This window comes from Vulpes vulpes, chromosome 8 (genome assembly GCF_048418805.1).
Source record: "Vulpes vulpes isolate BD-2025 chromosome 8, VulVul3, whole genome shotgun sequence".
Lineage (NCBI taxonomy): Eukaryota > Metazoa > Chordata > Mammalia > Carnivora > Canidae > Vulpes > Vulpes vulpes.
The window spans coordinates 25,923,146-25,943,667 of NC_132787.1; the positions used below are offsets into that span (position 1 = coordinate 25,923,146).

Genomic DNA, 20,522 nt, shown 5'->3' on the forward strand with positions numbered 1-20,522 from the left:
AGAGTGAAGCCAACTTTGATATGGAAGAGGAAAAAGTTTTCTCCCTCTTATTGTTTGATTGGGTGACCATAATTGGGTTCAGATATTGTCAAGAAGAATAGAAAGAAAAAAAGAGAGAGGAGGAAGACTGGATTCTAAATCAAAGAAAGAAGAATGAGGGCAGTTGAGAGGTTTCTGGTAAAAGCTGATATTACAAACGAGGACCAAAAAATAGCAGTTCCTATTCTTTTAAAAAATTAATTCCATCTGTTGGTCTTTCCAAAACTAGTGCCATGTACTTGATCCATAATTAAGGTGATTTGGCATTTTATGTGGGGGACTTCAGCATGAGTTCATTTGTATGCTATTCAGATTTGCCAAGCTTCTAATCATTTTCATTTATGATCTATGAAACTTTCACCACTTATGTACCAATTTGTATTCGACCATATGCTGTTCAGTTCTATTCTAAAGTGTTTTATTTAAAAGTTTCACCCTTTTCAATAAAAATATAAGTTCCTTGGGATCTGAGTCCAAGTACATTTCACAGAGGCCTACACCTTTCTAACTAGTTTATATTATCTATAAGAGAACTTATCTGTCTTGTTCACTGCTAAAATCCTGTGCTTAGCGCTATAATTGCTACATAGCAGTCTTCCAATAAATGTTTGTTACATCTGTGAGGGAATGAGTAGAGAGATTTAAAATCATATGTAACAGCTCAGTGGCTGTTGCCTTCAGAAAATGTATAGAGGGGGCAGCCCTGGTGGCTCAGCGGTTTAGTGCCGCCTTCAGCCCAGGATGTGATCCTGGAGACCCGGGATCGAGTCCCACATCGGGCTCCCTGCATGGAGCCTGCTTCTCCCTCTGCCTGTGTCTCTGCCTCTCTCTCTCTCTTTCTCTCTCTCTGTTTCTCATGAATAAATAAATAAAATCTTAAAGAAAAAAGAAAATGTATAGAGGTAAAGCAATTAGGTTTTAGAAAGTTAATATCATTGAGGATCACTTGTTAAAATGGATATTGTTCAGAGGATTTTAATAAATTAATGCTGGGGATACTAGTAAAGTATCATTCTGGCAACTTGAAATGGATTTACTAGAATAAGTGTTGCCAGCGTGAAACACTTTGGTTTTGGTACAAAATAATCCCCTTCTTTCAAGACATAGTAGACAAAATCTTTGACAAGGAGTTAGTAGAATGTAATAGAGTTTAAGTCATCCTTTTGTTTTACATATAAAAATGCGTGCCTACATATCATACATACGAAAATGCACATATATCTGTATTTATGAAATGTGTAAGTATAGAGATCTCCACTTATATGTTTGGTCTTCTAAACCTCACATTCTACCTTCAAACTGTAGGATTCTTTTCCAGATCATAGAATTATTTGTTATTTTTACTTAGGCTATTTCCATGATTAAAATTCCATATCTCCCCAGGTTTCTGTGAATCAGCAGTGCCTCAGAAAGCGTTTCCCTTCCTGAGACTCCAGGGAAGTCTTGGAACGCAAAGAACTTGAAGAGGGAGCCTGGCCAAATAGAGATTTTTGAGCCTTGGTAGGCTTGCTGAAGCAGATTTTTAGCACAAACACAAATCAAAGTCTTTGTGTTCTTAAAAGGAGCATTTTTATGTAAGTCCAAAAACCTCACTTTGGTTCTATTTGTTTTGGCTAAAGAAATGAAACATGGTTTGTTTTAACCACGTGGTTATTATTTTGCAAGGAGACCGTAGCAAATTATTCTAATATCTTTAATCTCACTAAAGAGTAACTGAAGTTATTTGATGTAACTTTCTCAATGGAAAATTAGCAACTAAATTTTCTCTAACGTCATTATTTTCTTCTAGATCTGAATCAAAGCTTCTCAGGTATTTTTGTAATACAATGGATTCTGATTGTTACTCAGATTCCATGTTTTCTTCAAAAGAATGACGACTTACGATTTTGCCAATTAATAGGTTTTTGTCTTCTTAAAAGGATAGAAATAAGAAATATCAAGATTTAATACCTAAATATCTTGAAACACTCAGAAGAGCAACATGGCAGAAATTGAGAAAAGACTTGAAACTCATAGAATAAGATGTCTTTCCAAGCTGAAGGTATGGACTTGTGTGTGTGTGTGTGTATGTATATGTACTATTTTTTAACTTAGAGCTTGTAAAGTTTTTCACATGAAATGATTTAGTTTTAATGTCACATTATCTGATAAATTGATAATTTCTTGCTTTGCTGAAGTTAGTTTTATAACTGAGGGTTAAATTAAGGGCTATGGATTCAGACAATTTAATCAGAAATAGTTTTGAGGAACTTAAATGGAAGACAAGGTCTTAAAGTTTTCAGGTACATAATATGTTACAGGAAGAATTGATTTCTTGGATCAAAAGGTCATTTTAATGCTCACACTTGTGGGGGTTATAGTCCAGAAGAGTATGGGGGTCTCTCCTAGAAAATGGTTCATTGGACAGAAATGCTTTGTTGATCTGCATGCAATTATTACTTCACAATGACCCAGTAAAACAAATGTTTACTTCAAGCTTTGGCAACATATCAATCATTCTCTATAAGAATAATGCCCATTTGTTAGCTGTTTCCGGTATTCTTGCCTGTTTCAGAGCAAATTATTTTTGTATAGCTTCAAAGCCATTTGCCTTCAAAGAAAATTTGAATTTGTTTTAAACCAAAGGATCTGGAATTTGTCTCAATTCTGCAGCTAGTGCCTTCAAGTGGTTTTCAGACTAAAACTGTCACCAAAATTCTCCCTATCAAAGTTTGCTATCTCTTCACACACGTAGAGAAAATCTACTCATGTGCATAAAAGTGGTGAATTATGATCTAGAACTAGAACACTACTTTTGCCTAAAATGCCATATTAATTATTTATTTTAAAAATTCCTCTTAAATTGTCCCTCTATTCTCATATCCTTCTCCTAAAATTGAGTGGTTAAAAATAAGAATCTAGGCTTAGGCTCCCTGTATTCATACATGGGCTCAACTGTGTACTTGCCATTTGACCTTGGACAAGTTTCTTTTTTTTTTTCTTTTTTTTCTTTTATTATAAATTTACTTTTTATTGGTGTTCAATTTACCAACATACAGAATAACACCCAGTGCTCATCTGTCAAGTGCTCCCCTCAGTGCCTGTCACCCATTCACCCCCACCCCCCACCTTCCTCCCCTTCCACCACCCCTAGTTTGTTTCCCAGGGACAAGTTTCTTAACCTCTTTCTACTTCAATTTTCTTACTTGAAAAAGCTAATAACAATACTATTTTGTAGGATTTTTTCCTTTTCATATACTTGGAAAAATGACTAAAATATTGTAAACATTTAATAATCATTAACTATTATTATTGATAGCATTAGATGTTAACTAACTGGAATTTAAATAAAAACTTGGAAGAAAAAATTAATATTAAAAGCATTTGTGTATAAAAGTCAAGTCAGTTGTTATTTATAAATAATTGCTCTTAATTTCATATTGCATGCTACTTTGGAGTTTGGCAATATTAAATATCGATGTTCATGCTATGGCAAAATATTGAGAGGACAAATTTATCAGGTAAAATTGGGCACCAACTGCTTAATAGCCAGATTTTTTTTTCTTCTTTGATTCTCTGAATATAGAAATATGCATATTGAGCAAAATTCTTTAGAAAGCATCAGAGGACTGTCCTCAGTAAGTTTGCTTCAAACTGTGGGCTGTTAAAAGCTATTAGGACTAGCTTCATAAATATAAATGTTATTTTGCACCAGACACCAGTCAAAACAGCCACTGGTTGCTTTCACTTTGTGACTAGAACAAAACAGTTTAGGCAGCCTACCTAGGTGTCTTAGAAAAGAATACTGGGGTCATGATTCATCTAGTTTCTACTCTTAAAATGTAAAATAAAATAAATTATTCTCCCAAATATGATTTGTATGTTATTTGGTAGACCTTGCTTTTAAAATAAAACCTGAATTATAAAACCATATGAAAATTTTTTACTCTCAATCAAGTGCTCCGCAAAGATTTATAGTGTAGAGACAGTTTCTACAAATGACATTTACTGTGAAAGAATAAACAACTAGAGATACAGCTATATTATCTTCTCAGCCATATAATGGATTTGACCCATATTAAGCTTGATATTTAAATTTCACATGTCTTTTTCACATACATTTCTATTCAGATTTCTCCAAATGAATTGATACAGGCAGCTTAGCTTAGGAACATTTAATCCTGTTACATTTCCTCTTATATTCAGCTTACTTTCAGCTCTGACCACTTCCTCAGGATGTTTTTGAATACTTATTCTGTCATTAATTCAGCAGACTTGTATTGAGTGCCTACTATTCTTGAGGCATTTACTAGACACCAAAGATACAGAGGTAAATAATATATGGATCCTATATTTTGAATTATTCATAGAATAGTGAGGGAGGAGGTTATAGGCATCCAAGCAAATACATAAAATGAATTATGGTCAGAGCTGTAATAGAGACAGTACACGGTAAGATGGGAAGGTAACAAGTGCGTAGTCAAGGCTACCTGGAGAGCAGAGAGGCAAGGAAGTTTCCACAATAGAAAGGATGGTAGAGCCGACCTTATTATATATAGAGATAGAGGATATATTTATTTGATGCATAAGAGGAAGAAAAGCATTCCAAGAGGAATCCCATCCTATAAAATGCACTGAGATGTAAAAATAGCATGGTGAATTAAGAAACTGTAAGTAGAACATTATGTCCAGGGACAAGTAGCAGGAGATGATACTGAGATATAGATGAGACATTGTTTGCCATCTAAAAAGGTAGAGATTTTTTGTTTTAAGAAGTGAGACTGCTTGCTAGTTATACATTTTATTAATTCATTTCACAGATATTTACTAACCTCCAAATTAGTGGTAGTGGCAAGTGGGGAGAGTTTAAGTATGTACAAGACCAGAGGCAACTAAGGAATGCTGGCAATTGTCTCAGCTACATTGTGTGTCCATTTGAGAGACTTCAGCATATGGGTGATAGGGAAAGTCATTAGTGATATTTCTTAGGGGGAGCACATATAGCACAAAGAGTAGAGGGTACAAGACAAATCCTGAAAGGGTTGGCCAAAGAGAAGACTGAATAGAGTCTAGAAAGTAGGTAACATACAGGTATGCATGGGGGGAGAGAATTTCAAAAAGAAAAGAGAGATTAGCAGAGTTAGATGAATCAGAGACATCAGGTTAGTTGAGGACTGAGAAGTATCTATTGAACTTAGAAATCAGGAAGTTGTTTTTGACCTTCTTTGGAATCACTTCAGGAGAGGCCAGACAGTAGTAAACTAAAAGGTGAATGGAAGGTTAAAAAGTCTAGGCAATAAACCAAGACTGTTCTTATAAACAGCCTGATGGTAGCTGGAGTAGCAACTATCAGGGGTTGGGAGGAAAAAGCAAAGAAACAAACTCTCTCGATATAGATATAGATTATAGATAGATATAGATATAGATATAGATATAGATATAGATATAGATATAGATAGATATACATCATATACACATACAAAAAAACAAACTATATATCTAGATATATATCCATGATATCTATAGATATAAGGTATCTTATATCTATAAGATATTTCTGTCATGTATATAAATATAGACATATCCATATAGATATATGTATATCTGAATATATATGTATATAAATATATATGACATAAATATCTTGAAAATATATATAAATTAGTGGGAAGAGAGGCAGGAAAGAGTATGAGGTTGAAAATAGAAGAGAGAATACTAACTGATAAATCAAAATTTCAAATGGGAAGAATGGATTCAAAGTATGGGTGGAGGGATTTTATTGTACTGGAGAAGGGACACCTATCTTTCAAATGCAGGAGGGAAATTAGAGAGGCAGAGATGGAGGGAAGTTTGAGGGTGGCATTCCTGAGATCATTTGCTGGTCATGAAAAGCACCTGACTGGTTTGAAGACTGAGAAATAGAAAAGACTGTGAATAATTTTGAAGGAAATATATAAGGTGCAATATAAATTGTGGGGTTGGTTGAAAATTGGGAATGTGGAAGGTAGTGGGGTAAGGATTTTAGGGATTTGGGTATGCTGGCTAGAATAGACTTACTAATCTCCCAGGATGGAAGTGCATAAGGAAGCATCTTTAAGTGGGACCAAGGAAAAAGCCTTATGGCATAGGGCTGGAAGTCACCATTCAGGATGACCTAAATCTATCCAATCTAATGGGAAAGATTTTGTTGGTTTTGAAGCAGTGTATAAATTACCTGACTATACTATTACCCAGTATACAGCACTCCTTTGCCAAATCCTTTACTGAAATCTAAGTCTGTTTCTTTCTAACTTAATAAACCTATCAAAATTTTGATTTTTCCACTTTTTTTAGTGAAACCATACTAGCTGTTGGTGATCACAATGGTTCTATTTCTTAAGCTGCCCTTGATTTTTGTTATGGATCACATTAACCTGACTGTCCTCTGAAACTGTATCAGTATACAAGAAATGTGATTCAAGACACAGAAATTTATTATATTCATATTTGTTTCTTATAGTAAGTACTTGTTCAGTTTAGAAACATATTTATAATGGTTTAAAATTACTATACTATATTATAATATGAATAAATATATAACACTGCTTTAAATAAATAAACAGAGTGAGCAGCAATCTAATGTTACCTAATTTTATTACTTTGGAGAGACCTTGAGCGAATTTGCTATAGAAATAACATCTGTGTGATGCTTTGTTCTTTTTTTATTATCATATATGTATTCTTTATACTACAGAGAGCATTATAGTGCTGAGGAGCTATTTAAACTATTAGCTATATCTTATTTAAAATGACTATTTCTGTGTATGTACAGGATGTGCCTACAAAATAATGAGACTCTAACCTACAAAATTCAATATTACTAATCAATCCCACTTTGAGTTTTCAAAGAGCTAACATGACATGACAGACCTGAAGAACAGACCACATTAAAAGTTTCTTCAAACTCAAAAAAAAAAACCCCAAAAAACAAAAAGGTTTCTTCAAATTCAAGGGTTACTGGCATTGGAGACAATCAGTCTTGTGGTAGAAGATATTTTGTCAACAGGTGGCAAATATATGGTAAAAAATAAATTTTTTCTGTGTTTTCTCATATTCCTTTCTCCCTAGATGTTTCTGTTGGCTATAACATGTGCATTTGTATCCAAAACACTCTCTGGATCTTATATGAATTCCATGCTCACACAAATAGAGAGACAATTCAACATCCCTACATCTCTAGTCGGATTTATTAATGGGAGCTTTGAGATTGGTAATGAATTACTACTTCTTTTTATATTGCACTACTTATTTGTATATTTATCTATATAGCTAGTCTGAATTTTTTTCTCCTTATTTGCAATTTTAGGACATCTAATCTGACAGAATAACACGTTTTCCAAAATGGATGAATAGCCTTGCTAACTTTGGAATATTCTTAAAAACAATTCATTTAAATATTATCCCCCAAATAACACTTAAATATTGCCACATATCCCATCATTGGGCTTTTTATGCTAATAGTTTTTTGGCTGTCTAGCATGAGTAGCAGAGTATTTAGAATTTTTGTAATCTATCGTTTGACAATTCTTAAGAGCTCTATCTTCCTATTTAGAAGATATATATCATGGAAAACAAAGGAATCTTATTTCCCAAGGAAAACATGAATATTTTTCTTCTCCTGCTGTTTCTGGGAGACTAACAATTCTTCTTTCTAAGTGCAGAGGGAAGAAGAAACTGTTTTCCCATCTCCCTGAATTTATTTCAGAAACAGACTTTAGGAAAGAATGAAGTCTATTCTTACTGTCTGATTTTTGTGGAAGACTGGGAAGATTTGAAGACAGGGAAAGAATAAGGAAGAGAAAGGTTTCCCCTGTAAACTATGCTACATAGAAATATGAATGCCATTCTTTCACAGTTTTAGAGTAGCTTCTCCTTCCTCCATGGTGAGAGTTGTCTTTAATATACTTAATCAATATCTGGAAGAAAAATTGGGACTGAGGAGACAAAACTGAAACAGGTGATGCTTGATCTTGTCTCCTAGTGTTTAATTCCCTCAGACTCAGCTCTGCACCACTAGTGTGCTGGATCTGGGTGATGGAGCTAAAAATAACTCATTGTATAGTCTTGCCTGGACTCAGCTCACAGTCTAATGGAGGACATCGATGTACAATAGTAATTTTAATAGAAGGTAGTAAATTTGGTGACATAGGCAGATGCAAAGTCCCATAGAAACATACATCAGGGACACAGTCTTACTTAGGGAAGATGTTGAAGGATGAGTAAAGAGTTTTCTAGGTGAATAGACAGGGTCTAATGAGTATGAAGGGAATTCCAATAGAAGAAGAAGCATAGGGTGAGGTAGCATAGTAGTGTGTATGTGCAGAGTAACATTCAGCCCAATATTATTGACTTGCAAAGTTTATGTGGGAATTATTAAGATATAAGTCTGGGGTGAGAAATAGACTATAGAGAACCTTGCATGCTTCCTATGGAACTTGCACAAAGCAAAAATTATAAAAGTAAAAAGAAACCTGGTTTTATATGAATAAAGTTATTATCAAAATATTAAAATGACTTTTCATATAGTAATATTTGTGCTTACCAACACACTAAACATAATATCTACACTAATTTTCAAGTAATAAGTAGGATCAATATTTTGAGGTATCTGCAACAATTATAATATCACATACAAATATCTGTAACTTCTACTGGTGACAATCTGTGTCAAAATCATAAGTACTGTTAATGCCACCATACTTTGTACCTATTCTCACTATCAAAGAAAATGCTAGTATTAATTTTAATTAAAACTTAATGAAAATAAAGATAAAATTTCTTTTCTCATTTAAGTTCATGGAACTCTTGATTTCTATCCATGGATCCTTGAAGGTTTATTTATATACTGCAGGTTAAGATCGCCTATTTAAAATGATAGAGTTATTTTTAAGCAGGGCCATGCTTGTGGCTATGTTGGAAACACATTTGAAGGTGGCCAGCCAACCAGAGAGGATCCTAGCAGGCCAACACAAAAGCACAAGAGAGAGCTATGTGGGTCTAAGTCAAGATTATACTGGTAGAAATACAGAGAAGAGAGTGACCTACAAAATATTAGGAGTTAATCTTCTGAGAACTTAATGGTAGATTAGTTGTGGTGGATGAGAAAAGTAGATGCCCCCAGGTTTACAGCAGTGGAATGGATAGTGGTGCTGAGACAGAGAACAGAGGAAGGAGGACAAGATTGTGGTAGCAGCTATGGGTTGATGATATGCTCTGTTTAGGCAAATTATTTGTGGTAGTAGCAGTGAGACCTTTGAGTAATGATGTCTGAGTGGCAGTTATATGAGCTGGAAGCATTGGAGGAACCATCTAGGCTGGAGCTACTGATTGGTGAATAAACAGGTGGTTGTTAAAATTAAAGGTTATTTAGGGAAAGGGTACCGGGTGATAAGTCCAATGGACAAAGGGTGGATCCCTGAAGTGTACCAATACTTAAGGAACAAGTGGAAGAAAGGAGCCCACAAAAGTGTTAAGGAATCAAGAGGGAAACAGGAGAGAATGTTATGATAGATACCAAGGAGTAGAAGTTTCCAAAATAAAAATTTGTCAGCAGTCTCAAAAGCATTAGTATATACAGTTAGAAAATAGGATAGAAAATTATTCCCTGGGTTTTATAATGCAATAATTGATGATCTTGTCCAGAGCACTTTTAGCTAAAGAGTAGATAGAGAAACTAGAAGGTAGAAAGAGAGCAGTGACTTTGGGAAAGAATGGAAAGGGAAGAAGTGGAATCTCTGACTATAGGTAATTGTCAGTTTGGAGAGAAACTAGAGAATATCTGTAATTAAAATGCAGCTGAGAGGGAGAGACTTAAAATATATGAGGGATATTTTAATTATTAGAGTAAGTATCTGGAGAAAATGGAAGTGCCCAGGTGGGGTGTTAGACCTTGGATGGTCAGATGGGCACCACTACCTCTGTAATTGAAGGAAGGTGGTAAGGCCATAAGGTGGGAAACTTGACTGCCCTAAATTTCATGACAAAGTATAAACTATCAAAAGTGAGTGGCAATAGGTGGCTTGAGAATGATGAAAATCTGAAATAATCGCTGAAGGGAAGGGGAGAGGTAATTTATAGATACCAATCAATGTTTTAGTTTGCTTACCTTTCCTCAGGAATTTTTATAGACTGTTCCTCACACCTTTAATAAAATCTTATCTATCCTTTCCTATTCCCTCTCATGGTGATTGTTTTACTAACAGAGAAAGGCAATTTGAAAGATAAGCTTACCCTTATGTGTAGAGAAGTCTCTTCCTTTCTTCTTTCAAAAATGGAAGTGGATTTCAAACGGTGGCTTTTTAGAGATAATACCTTCAACATGGATGGCTTTGGTGATGGGGATTTTAGAAACCTAGAGAGGCCAGTGTGGTTGTACTTGGTGGGGCACTGTCCATATGAAACAATGTAGGTGCTGACATCTCTTCTACTTACAAGGTAGACTAGAGAGAAACATATAAGGAAAGAAAAGTCTTCAAAATATATACCACCACTTAGAAAATTATTAACAACTTGAGAGAGAGTTTAAAAATTTTTTATAGTTCTCAAGTTCATCATAGAAGTTTTCCTTACGCATAGTAGGATTAGGGAAAATATTGATTACTGAATTTAAAATGTATGATATAAGAACTTCCTCATGTATTTGGTTCTTTCTTTTTGTTAATTTAAATTCAATTAGCCAAAATACAATACATCATTAGATTCAGATGTAGTTTCCAATAATTTATCAGTTGCGTAAAACACCCAGTGCTCATCATATCAGGTGCCCTCCTTAATGCCCATCACCCAATTACCCCCCTCAGTTTGTTTCCCAGTTAAAGAGTCTCTCATGTTTTTTCTCCCGCTCTGATGACTTCTCATTCAGTTTTCCCTCCCTTTCCCTATGATCCTTTTTTCAGCCCTGTATGCCATTCTTGTCAAGGGCTTGTCCGTTGGAATGGGGCCTCCTCAATTACTTTCTTCATCTTGAAACTTCATCCTAAGATGTGGATAAATATTTCACTGAATTATTTACCCCTCAAAGCAAGTCTTCCTTCTAAGATCCAACTGGAAATGTGGGGACCTACTATTTTTTACTTCTAAGGAGAGAAGTAAAAATAAAAATCTCTGGCTTGCTTATATTCACCAACACAAAGTTATATTTAAATCATAAGTTGTACAACATATATCTATCTGAATTTGACTTTGGCTTCCTTTTCAAGCATGAAGCAGGCATGGAAGGAAAGGCCAGAGGTGACATACAGTCTAACACCTACTTTGGCATCCCATTTTCCTAAGGCTACATAATCATACACAGAGTTCTTAACATCTCTCAGAACTATTCCCCAGTCTCTTCTACTGACTTCTCTTCTTCTGCCCTCTTTAAATATTGGTATTCCACAGAGATCTGTTTACATATTTGTCGACATTGTGAAACAAAATTCTTCTTCAAGGCAGTTTTGTCTTATTTATTGTTTCATGTGTCCCTAGTACCAGTCCTAGTATTTGAAATAGTTTTTATACAACAAATATTAAATAGTAAATGATTGGATGAGGATAAGGTATTTATTCTTATTGAAATATTCATTTTTCATCTTAATTTTTTCCTAGGAAATCTTTTGTTGATTATATTTGTGAGTTATTTCGGAACCAAATTACATAGACCTATACTGATTGGTGTTGGATGTGTGGTTATGGGCCTAGGGTGTTTCTTACAATCTCTACCTCATTTCCTCATGGGCCGGTAAGTATTCCATTTCTGATGACTTTTTAGGTTCAACTTTTGACCGCATGAAATTAAACTTGAAATCTCCTTTCTAGGAACAATACTTCCTAAAAGCATAGAGCACTGCAATGGGAGCCAGAAGATGCAGATCCTGTTCCACCAGTCCGGTGTGCTCTGGGCACCTCACTTCACTTACATAGTCACATTTTGTCCATCTATGAAATAGATATTTAGGATTTTATGGAGTGGAGTCTGATGAAAAGATTTTTAGCCCTGGCAAAATGTGGGATTATTCTTTTCCGGGTATTATTTAGAGACTTCTAATTATAATGACATTCAGTTTACTTGTATGGAGGTCACTAAAAGGCCAGTCTGGTTGATTTTTATTTTAATTTTTACCAAAGTAATATGTGCACCAACTTGTAAAAGTAAAATTATAGTGGAAAAAAAAGAGTTGTCCCCTGCCCCTTCAACATTGTCCATATTACAGCTTTCCAGGAATAGCCACTTGCAACTCTTTCAGTTCTTTCTTCTATTTGCCTTGATAGTTCTAAGTAAATATTTATACTTTTAGTTGTTAATGTTACATAATATATATTGATTTCCTGCTATAAAATTATATTCACTATTTCCATGTGTATGACTATGTATCTTTTACTACGGAACCATGCTGCTATTCCTTTCTTATATCATTTTTATTTTCCTTGGATTTAATAATTGTTCCTTTTTTATTTGATTCATTTTCTTTTTATATCTCACTAATCATCACCAAACTCTCCACTGGTAGGGGAACATCTCAAAATACTCATACATATCATAGGCTTCATTTTTGTCTTAGAGATACCTCTATGTCACCATCAATTCTCTGTCTGCATTCTGAACTAGAATCTCCCTTGGCTTGGTGCATGGCTCCTTCCTTGACATTCTCCTTCACTGTTATCCTTGGGAATTAGATTTACCTCTTTTCTCCATTCAGTTAACTTTTATCCTGGATATCATATCTTTTGCTTTCCTTTTTACTCTCATTCCTTTTTGTGGAAAACATGATCTAATAGATTTCTGAAAAAGCGTGTAAGGTAAGTAAAAAAATTTAAGACCTTGAATATCTGAAAATAAACAAATAAAACAAAATAAATAATAAATAAAATTTATTTATTTAAAATTTAATAATAAAATAAAATTCTTGGTTGGAAATATTTTCCTATGGATTTTGAAGACATCATTCCAAAGTTTTCTAGTTTCCAGTGTTACTATTGAGAATCTTATGCCATTCTAATCCCTGTGACTAGTTTCTTTTCTCTGTGAGCTATTGGGATTTTCTTTTAAACTCTTGAGTCTGGATTCATTGTAACTGTCTTGGTATAAATCCCTTTCTTCCTTTGTGCTAGGTATCTGCAATATGGGCATTTGGAGAAGTTACATGTATTACTTCTTTGATGATACACCCCCTCCTTTTTTCTCTTTCTAGAATCTCTATTCATTGAATTCTGTACATCCTGGATTAAGGCTATATATTTCTCATCTTTTTCCTCCAATGTTCTATATCCTTGTCTTCTTGTTACTCTTTGGGAGACATCTTTATCTTCCAAAGCTCTGAATGAACTTCCTACTTTGCTATCACATTTTTAATTTTCAAAAACTCTTTTGTTCTTTGAATATATCTTTTTAAGAAACATTTTGTTCATCTTTCAAAAATTCAATGTCTTTTTTCTATCTAAATTTTCTTCATCTATCTTCATTGTCTCTTTTTCCTCTGAGTACACAGTTTTCATTTGTTTTTTGTCTTTGTCTTTACTGTTACAGGCTTTCTCCATATATCTGGTGGGTTTTTGCTATCTATTCATATTTAAGAGAGAGGAATAACAACAATAAGCTAACTTGAATTTTTTTGTATGTGTATAAGGCTTAATTAAATGGAGGACTTCTTTGTAGGGTGATTGTACAGGAACTGGCTATTTTTAGGTGATTCATAACTGCCCATAAACTGAGTTATATAAGGCAGGGATTCTCTAATGTGTTTCTTGGGAGGTGGAAACTTGGCTACCAGCATGTGGGAGTGGGAATTGCACTTTTCGGCATGTATATTTCTTTTAACCTAATAATATCTGCAATTTTTAATATGCCTCAGTGTCTATTTAGTTCCCTGAGCCAAAGGCCATATTCAATTGCAATGGCAGAGGATATCTATAAGGACTTAACTGCTCCTTACATATGCTTTAAATAAGTCCTCTTCTGGGACCATGCATATTCTCAGTTTAGAAGTATCTTGTTTCTTGCCTGAAGTCTTTCAGCTATGTATGGCATGTGTTTAGTTGCTCCCCTACAGGCACTTAATCAGGATTGTGTTTTTTATATCTATGAATTCAGTGATCACTCTGATTTTCACTTTCAAAATCCTATTAAACTCTCTCTTCTTGGCAAATCTTCCCTTTTCTTTACCCACATGGCATTATGCCTTTCCTTTCTTATTTTAAAATCCATTTACTACCATCTTGCTGATGTGGGGGAATCAATGGACATGGACTGAGTTATTGGGTTTTTAGTAGGTGATTTAAATGAAAAAGATATTTTAATTCTCAGATATTTCTGAAAGGATAAGAGGTTTCAAGGCAAGGAACTTCTACTGTTTTTCTTCTCCTTTCTTTCCCTATCCTATCTTATCCTATTCTATCCTATTCAAGACAATGTCAAGTAACATTCAGCTATTATTGTCATTTCTTTCTACACTCTGCCAAAGGTATTATTCTTTTTTTTTTTCTTTCTGAAGCTTCCATATCTCATGGGATCATGGGTGTGGAGACAGAAGCCTATATCCACGGTTCACAGTCAAATTCTATGGATATGACTGAGAAGTTATTCAAGGGGGAATGTATTTTAATCATTTTTATTATGTCCTATAACATAGTAATTAGGACTGGTGATATCCAAGCATAACACTCTTTAGCTCATTTGAAACTCAAAAGGGCAAGTTTTTTTTTCACTTTCTCTTGCATAATAAAAATATAGAAACCAACCCAATGTAATTCCTCAAAGACAGTTGGACATATTTTCATCCATTGTTGCAGCATATAATATTCTTTCTGAGAAAGGGCATGTGGAGCTTGTGGTAATTTGCCTATGATAAATGGTCACAGTTTATTAACACTTTTGTCTTCATGAGAAAAGAAAAAGTCTTTACATTGTGCTGTCATAATGTTTGATATTCTCCTAAGGTCTTTCATTATGATGGGTACATGTTTTGTTTCTCTGAGGGAGTTAATGAACATGTGAAGGAATTATTGTTTGGATTCTTGGAAAGTGGGAGACTGGAGACTTGTTGTGTTGTTTTTTTCCCCCAAAAAAATATTTAATTATGTTTTGTTGAATCTATTATTGTTCTTGTGTTTTGTTCCTTATTCCACAGTAATTATTTCCAGGAAATGATCACCTAATTCTTGGAAAGTGGGAGACTTGTTGTGTTGTTTTTTTCCCCCAAAAAAATATTTAATTATGTTTTGTTGAATCTATTATTTTTCTTGAGTTTTGTTCCTTATTCCACAGTAATTATTTCCAGGAAATGATCACCTAAAAAACACTGAAGTTTGATGTCAGATGATTTAAAAGGTAGATCATCCACATACAGATAATTGAAAACTAGCTATTAAGGAATTGTACACTGACAGTGAGTGGCAAGTTCTTTTTGATGATACTAATTTATGATGATTAGGTGTCAAGATGAAAAGAAATGTCCTTTCCTGGATTCGGAAGTTAGATCTTAATTGAAGTAGGAGTTAATAATCTACACAATGCTCACGTTGTCTTCACTGGCTCCTTAACATCACCATGTTTTCCCTGTGTTCATACAGATATGAATATGAATCTACAGTTTCAGTTTCAGGCAATTTGTCCTCAAACAGTTTCTTGTGTATGGAAAATGGAACCCAGACATTCAGACCAACAGAAGATCCATCAGGTTGTCTACTTCATTGTATTGCTTTCTGTTCAGTGACTTTGTAAATGAACACTTTTTGCTTGGGGCTTTGAATGTTATTAAGTTTGGTTAAGTGTATAAGGTAAATGAACACAAAAAAATTTTTTTCCAGAGATTTTGGAGGAGATCATGGAGGGAAATAGAAATGGCTTATAATTTAAGTGTTATTCCTCTTATATTTGAATATACTTAATAAGATTGCCTTATCTATTCTTTGAAATGGTTGTTTAAAAATAAGTCAAAGACATCCATCCAAGAACCACTTAGAGTTAATTCCACAGAGGAAAACATCTTAGAAAGATAGATTTATGCTGATGATTTGTAAATAAGATATAAATAGAAACCAAAATATTTGTGTTATAACACTGATCTTCTATAGCAGAGAAAGCAGGAAAGTATGCTGTAACTCTGGTTTACTCTATTCTCTTTCTGCTGAACTAGGAACTGGTCTTTCTGCCTTATTTCTTCCTCTTTACCAGAGACACTAATTTATAGTCTGACACAATAGTAGTGCCTCTTTTGGCTTCCTGCAGTCCCGGCACCAACATGACAGCTTTTGGTCCTTCATATGCTTAAGGGACCTATATAATCTTCTAGTGATGTTTAGTCTGGAAGTGACCCATTGATTTACCTAAGGCCAGAACTTCTCTTCCTCTGAGGGGGACATTTTTATGCTGAATTCGTATCAGTGGGAGTTACACCAGTCCCCAAGGCTAGGAATTTCACTGCTGGCATTGAATCAGAGGAAATCATCAGTTTCAAGGAGTGTAAGAAGAGCTGTCTCAGAAACTTTAAGCCAAAGCAACTTCCTGGGGAAACAAACAAACAAACAAAAAAACCCAGTAACATCAATGGTGGCCTATATTTTCTTCTTGAGCTGACTTTTTCCAAAGACTGACTAAAGGTTTTATTTTCTATTTTCTGTTTAATCTGCATTGTAGTAGATAAATCAAGACTTTCCCAGTCTAGTGATTCTCCTGGATAGTATATTAATTCTTTGATCTCTTGACATTTTAAAGTTTGTTCTGGAATAGGCCTAGAAATTGCCTATGATCTCTTGACACAAATCACTGTGCTCACCATAGAAAAAAAAATGAATACCCAGAAATGGACATTATGATTTTCTAGATGGGAATGACTGAGAGACAGACCTCATAAGATATTCTAGGCCCAGTTGTGCTCAGGAACCTCATATTTGTGGGTACCTGGCAAGATTATGGAGATGAAAATAAGTTGTCACTCACTTTCCTGAAAGCATAACTCCAGAGTGTCTTCCTGGATTGATAGCTATTTAGGCTTAGAACAGAATTGGCTGTTTTCAGACGTCAGCCTATTTTTCACCCTGTCAATTTCCTTTGGCCTAGTCTTTTTTATTCTACTAAGAGTGCTGCTCCAAGGATTGGGGTGGATTTCTCTGTTAAAAATTATTTGGTGGTTATAGTATACAGTATGTTCTATGGAGAAAATATGGTTACTACCCAGTTAAATATTTTTATTTTCTATAAAGTGATTAGAGCTATAGAGAATTCAAACATCTTCAGTGAGATTCTTATTTTAATATTACATTATCAATTCTAAGAAGAGATATTTATGTTTGTTTGTTTTTTTTCTCCTCCCTAAATAAGTATAAAAGTGGGATACCTCTCATAGCAGATAGCTGGGTCCAGTAGTTGCTGGTAAACTATCTCTCTGGAGGGAAAAAGTTCTGGTTTTAGTGTTTGTCAATTTCTGTAGTATAAATACTGCCGTCAAACTACCAATGTGTTGCCATTAAGCACTAAATTGAAAAGAGATGTGTATACTGCACATCTATCCCAACCCAGTATATAAATAGCTCCAGCATACCACTTATATTTGGCCATATCTAAGTACTCTGTCAGAAAATACAAATGAGATGTCTCAATGATTTATTGCTAACATAGTAGTACAAATCATTGACACACACCATGCCACATAAGAACTGTGAAATGTGTACAAAAAAATCTAGAATTAAGTATTACTGATACTTTACTACCAAACCACTAATACAATATCTTTTTTTCTTTTAATACAGAGTGTGTGAAAGAAGTTAAATCATTAATGTGGATATATGTACTAGTAGGAAATATTATACGTGGAATTGGTGAAACTCCCATCATGCCTTTGGGGATTTCCTACATAGAAGATTTTGCCAAATCTGAAAACTCTCCTTTATATATTGGTGAGTTTGAAAATATGCTTTAGCCTCTTTTCAGGAAAGAAAGTTCCCTAAGGATGGATATCAATTATTTGGACTCCATGTTTTCTAGAATGATGAGCAGAGTACCTTGGCACAGATGGCCATCAATAAAAGTTTACTGAATTGAGCTAAATCCAAATAAGCCACTTTGTTAACTCTGCATTTTGCTATTAAAGATACCACCAATATAGCACCTCCAGAGTTCTCATGAGTCATCCATTTCTTTGGCACCACTCTATGTCAAGTCTATTAAATGATTTCCAATGTTTTCTTTAAACTGTCCCTTATAGAATATAAAGGAAGGGAAAAGAACTGTTGGGAAATATCAGGAAGGGAGACAGAACATAAAGACTCCTAACTCTGGGAAACGAACTAGGGGTGGTGGAAGGGGAGGAGGGCGGGTGTTGGAGGGGAATGGGTGACGGGCACTGAGGTGGACACTTGACGGGATGAGCACTGGGTGTTTTTTTGTATGTTGGTAAATTGAACACCAATAAAAATTAATTTAAAAAAACTGTCCCTTATATTCAAAATCTTTCTCATCATTCTCGTTACTTCTATTTTTGTTCATATCTTTATTACTTCATCTGTAGATTATTATGACATCTTCATTGGTCATAATATTACTAGCATTTTCTTTCAATTTCTTATAAACATTCTTGCAGTATAATTTTTCTCAAACATTGTATTAATCATGTCCTCTCTACCATATCAATAAAATATACTAGCTCTTTCTTTACTAAATCTGGTCTCTCCACTTATTACTCAATCTATATAGTTTCTTCACAATCTCTCCATGATAGTCAAGCTTTTCCAGATTCTTCGCTAGTATCTGGTTTGTACTTTATGTTTTTTGAAATTTCCTTTTCTAAAATCCATCATTGTCACATCCCACAATAACTAACTTCAGATTCACCTTCTTATGTTATCTTCCAATCTCCTAAGCATTCTTAATTTATTATGAATAACTTATTTATATTCTTTACTTGTTCCATCTTTTGTTATTTATAAGCATATAACTTTTAGTTCAGGACATTTTGCTATTAATGTAGATATATCTTTTAAGAACCAGAAATGTCAAAGAGAGTGAAAGAAGATCTGAATACAGTTACACATAATCATGATAGATCAAATGTTTAGAGATTCTTACCCCATGTAACCTTTGGCACTTTTGATGACTCAGACTTCGCAATAAGCCTTTTTGGTGTTTTCCTTTTTGGTCCTTTCAAATCCTTTCACATATTTATCTCGAAAGAATACAAATGCTTGCCTGAAATACGTCAGTGAACATCTTGTTATAATCTGTATTTCTTTATTCAATATATACTAAGGTATATAAAATATGGAAATAACAATGTTAATCTCTTTACATACCAAGAGAAATTAGACAGCCCATGTAAGGTTTAGTATATAAATAGCTACATAATTATAAATGAACCAAATTTGATAAATACTTGTTTGTAATTAAATTTGAAAAGAATTAGACTTAAAAAATGAAATAAAAAATTGTAAATGTGTATATAATTAAATAACTATAAATCAATAATCTATACAATGAAAGAAAATAGTTCCATGTATGGCTTTGAAGTTTAGGAGAGAACATAAAACCTAGAAGTGAATTTTGAGAATCACATATAGCGAAAAAAAAAGAAATTTAAAGGGTGAAAGGAGTTTGCGAGGGGAAGCTATGTATATAGTGAGAGATCTTAGGTTAAAATACTAGGGAATACTTTTAGTTATGGAGTAGAATTGGAAGAAGAAAAGTCAAAGGAGTAGTCACAAGGGGAAACTTAAACAATAAATGCATAATTTTGTGAAAGTATTAGAAGAAAATGTCAAAAGAAGAGCTAGCCCGCAATTTCAAAAAACATAGAGTTAGGAGAATGGAGGCTGGAAAAGGACACCAATTAAGTGGCAAAAAGAATACTGGTGTTACTTGCAAATGGTTTGAGAAGAATTGGGTAGATTTGAGTAGATTCAGGAAGTAGTGAGGGTGTAAATGCAGAGTGGAGGGAAAGGAAAGAAAGCAGGGGTAGATGAGAGATATTGTGATCAGTGATTAGGGGAGACTGAACAAGCACAAGAAAAGGCAAGTTAGTAAGATCTCAGAGAAGATAGAAAGGGTTGAGGTCAAGAAGTCAGGTGTGTGTATGGGTGGTGGCTAGCCTATGAAACTGTAGAATACATATTTTGAAGTAAGGAGGAACAAGCTGAAAGAGCTCATGTCTGGGTTTTCAGCAGCGGGGACAGCTCACTTCCAATTCACAGTTGTAGATAAGCCATGAGCTCACTGATAATGAAATTACAGATGAGTAAGAAGCTGTGAGGGCAGAGGGGATTGATGAGGATGGAAGACAAGAATGTGGAGGATAAGAAAGGAAATCATAATGAAAGAAGACAAGTATCAGTAACAGTGAGGACTAAGCCAGAGGAGGTTTTGAGTCAGAGATGTGGGAGTGAAGGCTTTCTGAGGAATGTGCCATGGGAAATTTATCATAACCTAGTGTTGCTTTAGAACTCCTCCAAAAATGTGCCTATGGAAAACAGCAAAAGAATCTTGCTCTGTGTTGTAGTTT

At 34.3% G+C, this 20,522-nt stretch overlaps 1 protein-coding gene and 1 long non-coding RNA gene across 16 annotated transcripts in view; one reads left to right on the forward strand and one right to left on the reverse strand.

Annotated features, from left to right (window-relative positions):
- The window catches only part of SLCO1A2 (solute carrier organic anion transporter family member 1A2), a 112,517-nt gene that overhangs the window by 61,902 nt on the left and 30,093 nt on the right, over positions 1-20,522 (forward strand). For 3 of the 15 annotated variants that reach the window (XM_072765875.1, XM_072765877.1, XM_025995131.2), the window contains 6 exons: positions 1,423-1,613; positions 1,959-2,080; positions 7,126-7,267; positions 11,644-11,776; positions 15,604-15,710; positions 17,782-17,928. In XM_072765875.1, coding sequence (XP_072621976.1) covers positions 2,021-2,080; positions 7,126-7,267; positions 11,644-11,776; positions 15,604-15,710; positions 17,782-17,928 — 589 coding nt within the window. In that variant the 5' untranslated portion in view covers positions 1,423-1,613; positions 1,959-2,020. Of the gene's footprint in view, positions 1-1,422; positions 1,614-1,635; positions 2,081-6,351; positions 6,517-7,125; positions 7,268-11,643; positions 11,777-15,603; positions 15,711-17,781; positions 17,929-20,522 lie in introns of those variants that run through there. The other 12 variants (XM_072765882.1, XM_072765878.1, XM_072765879.1 and 9 more) reach the window with 10 other exon arrangements.
- The window catches only part of LOC140599900 (uncharacterized), a 33,214-nt gene continuing 22,979 nt past the window's right edge, over positions 10,288-20,522 (reverse strand). Inside the window, exons 4-5 of the long non-coding RNA XR_012002931.1 lie at positions 19,097-19,216; positions 10,288-10,496 (exon numbers count right to left, since the gene is read on the reverse strand). This is a non-coding gene — a long non-coding RNA (uncharacterized lncRNA). The remainder of the gene's footprint in view (positions 10,497-19,096; positions 19,217-20,522) is intronic.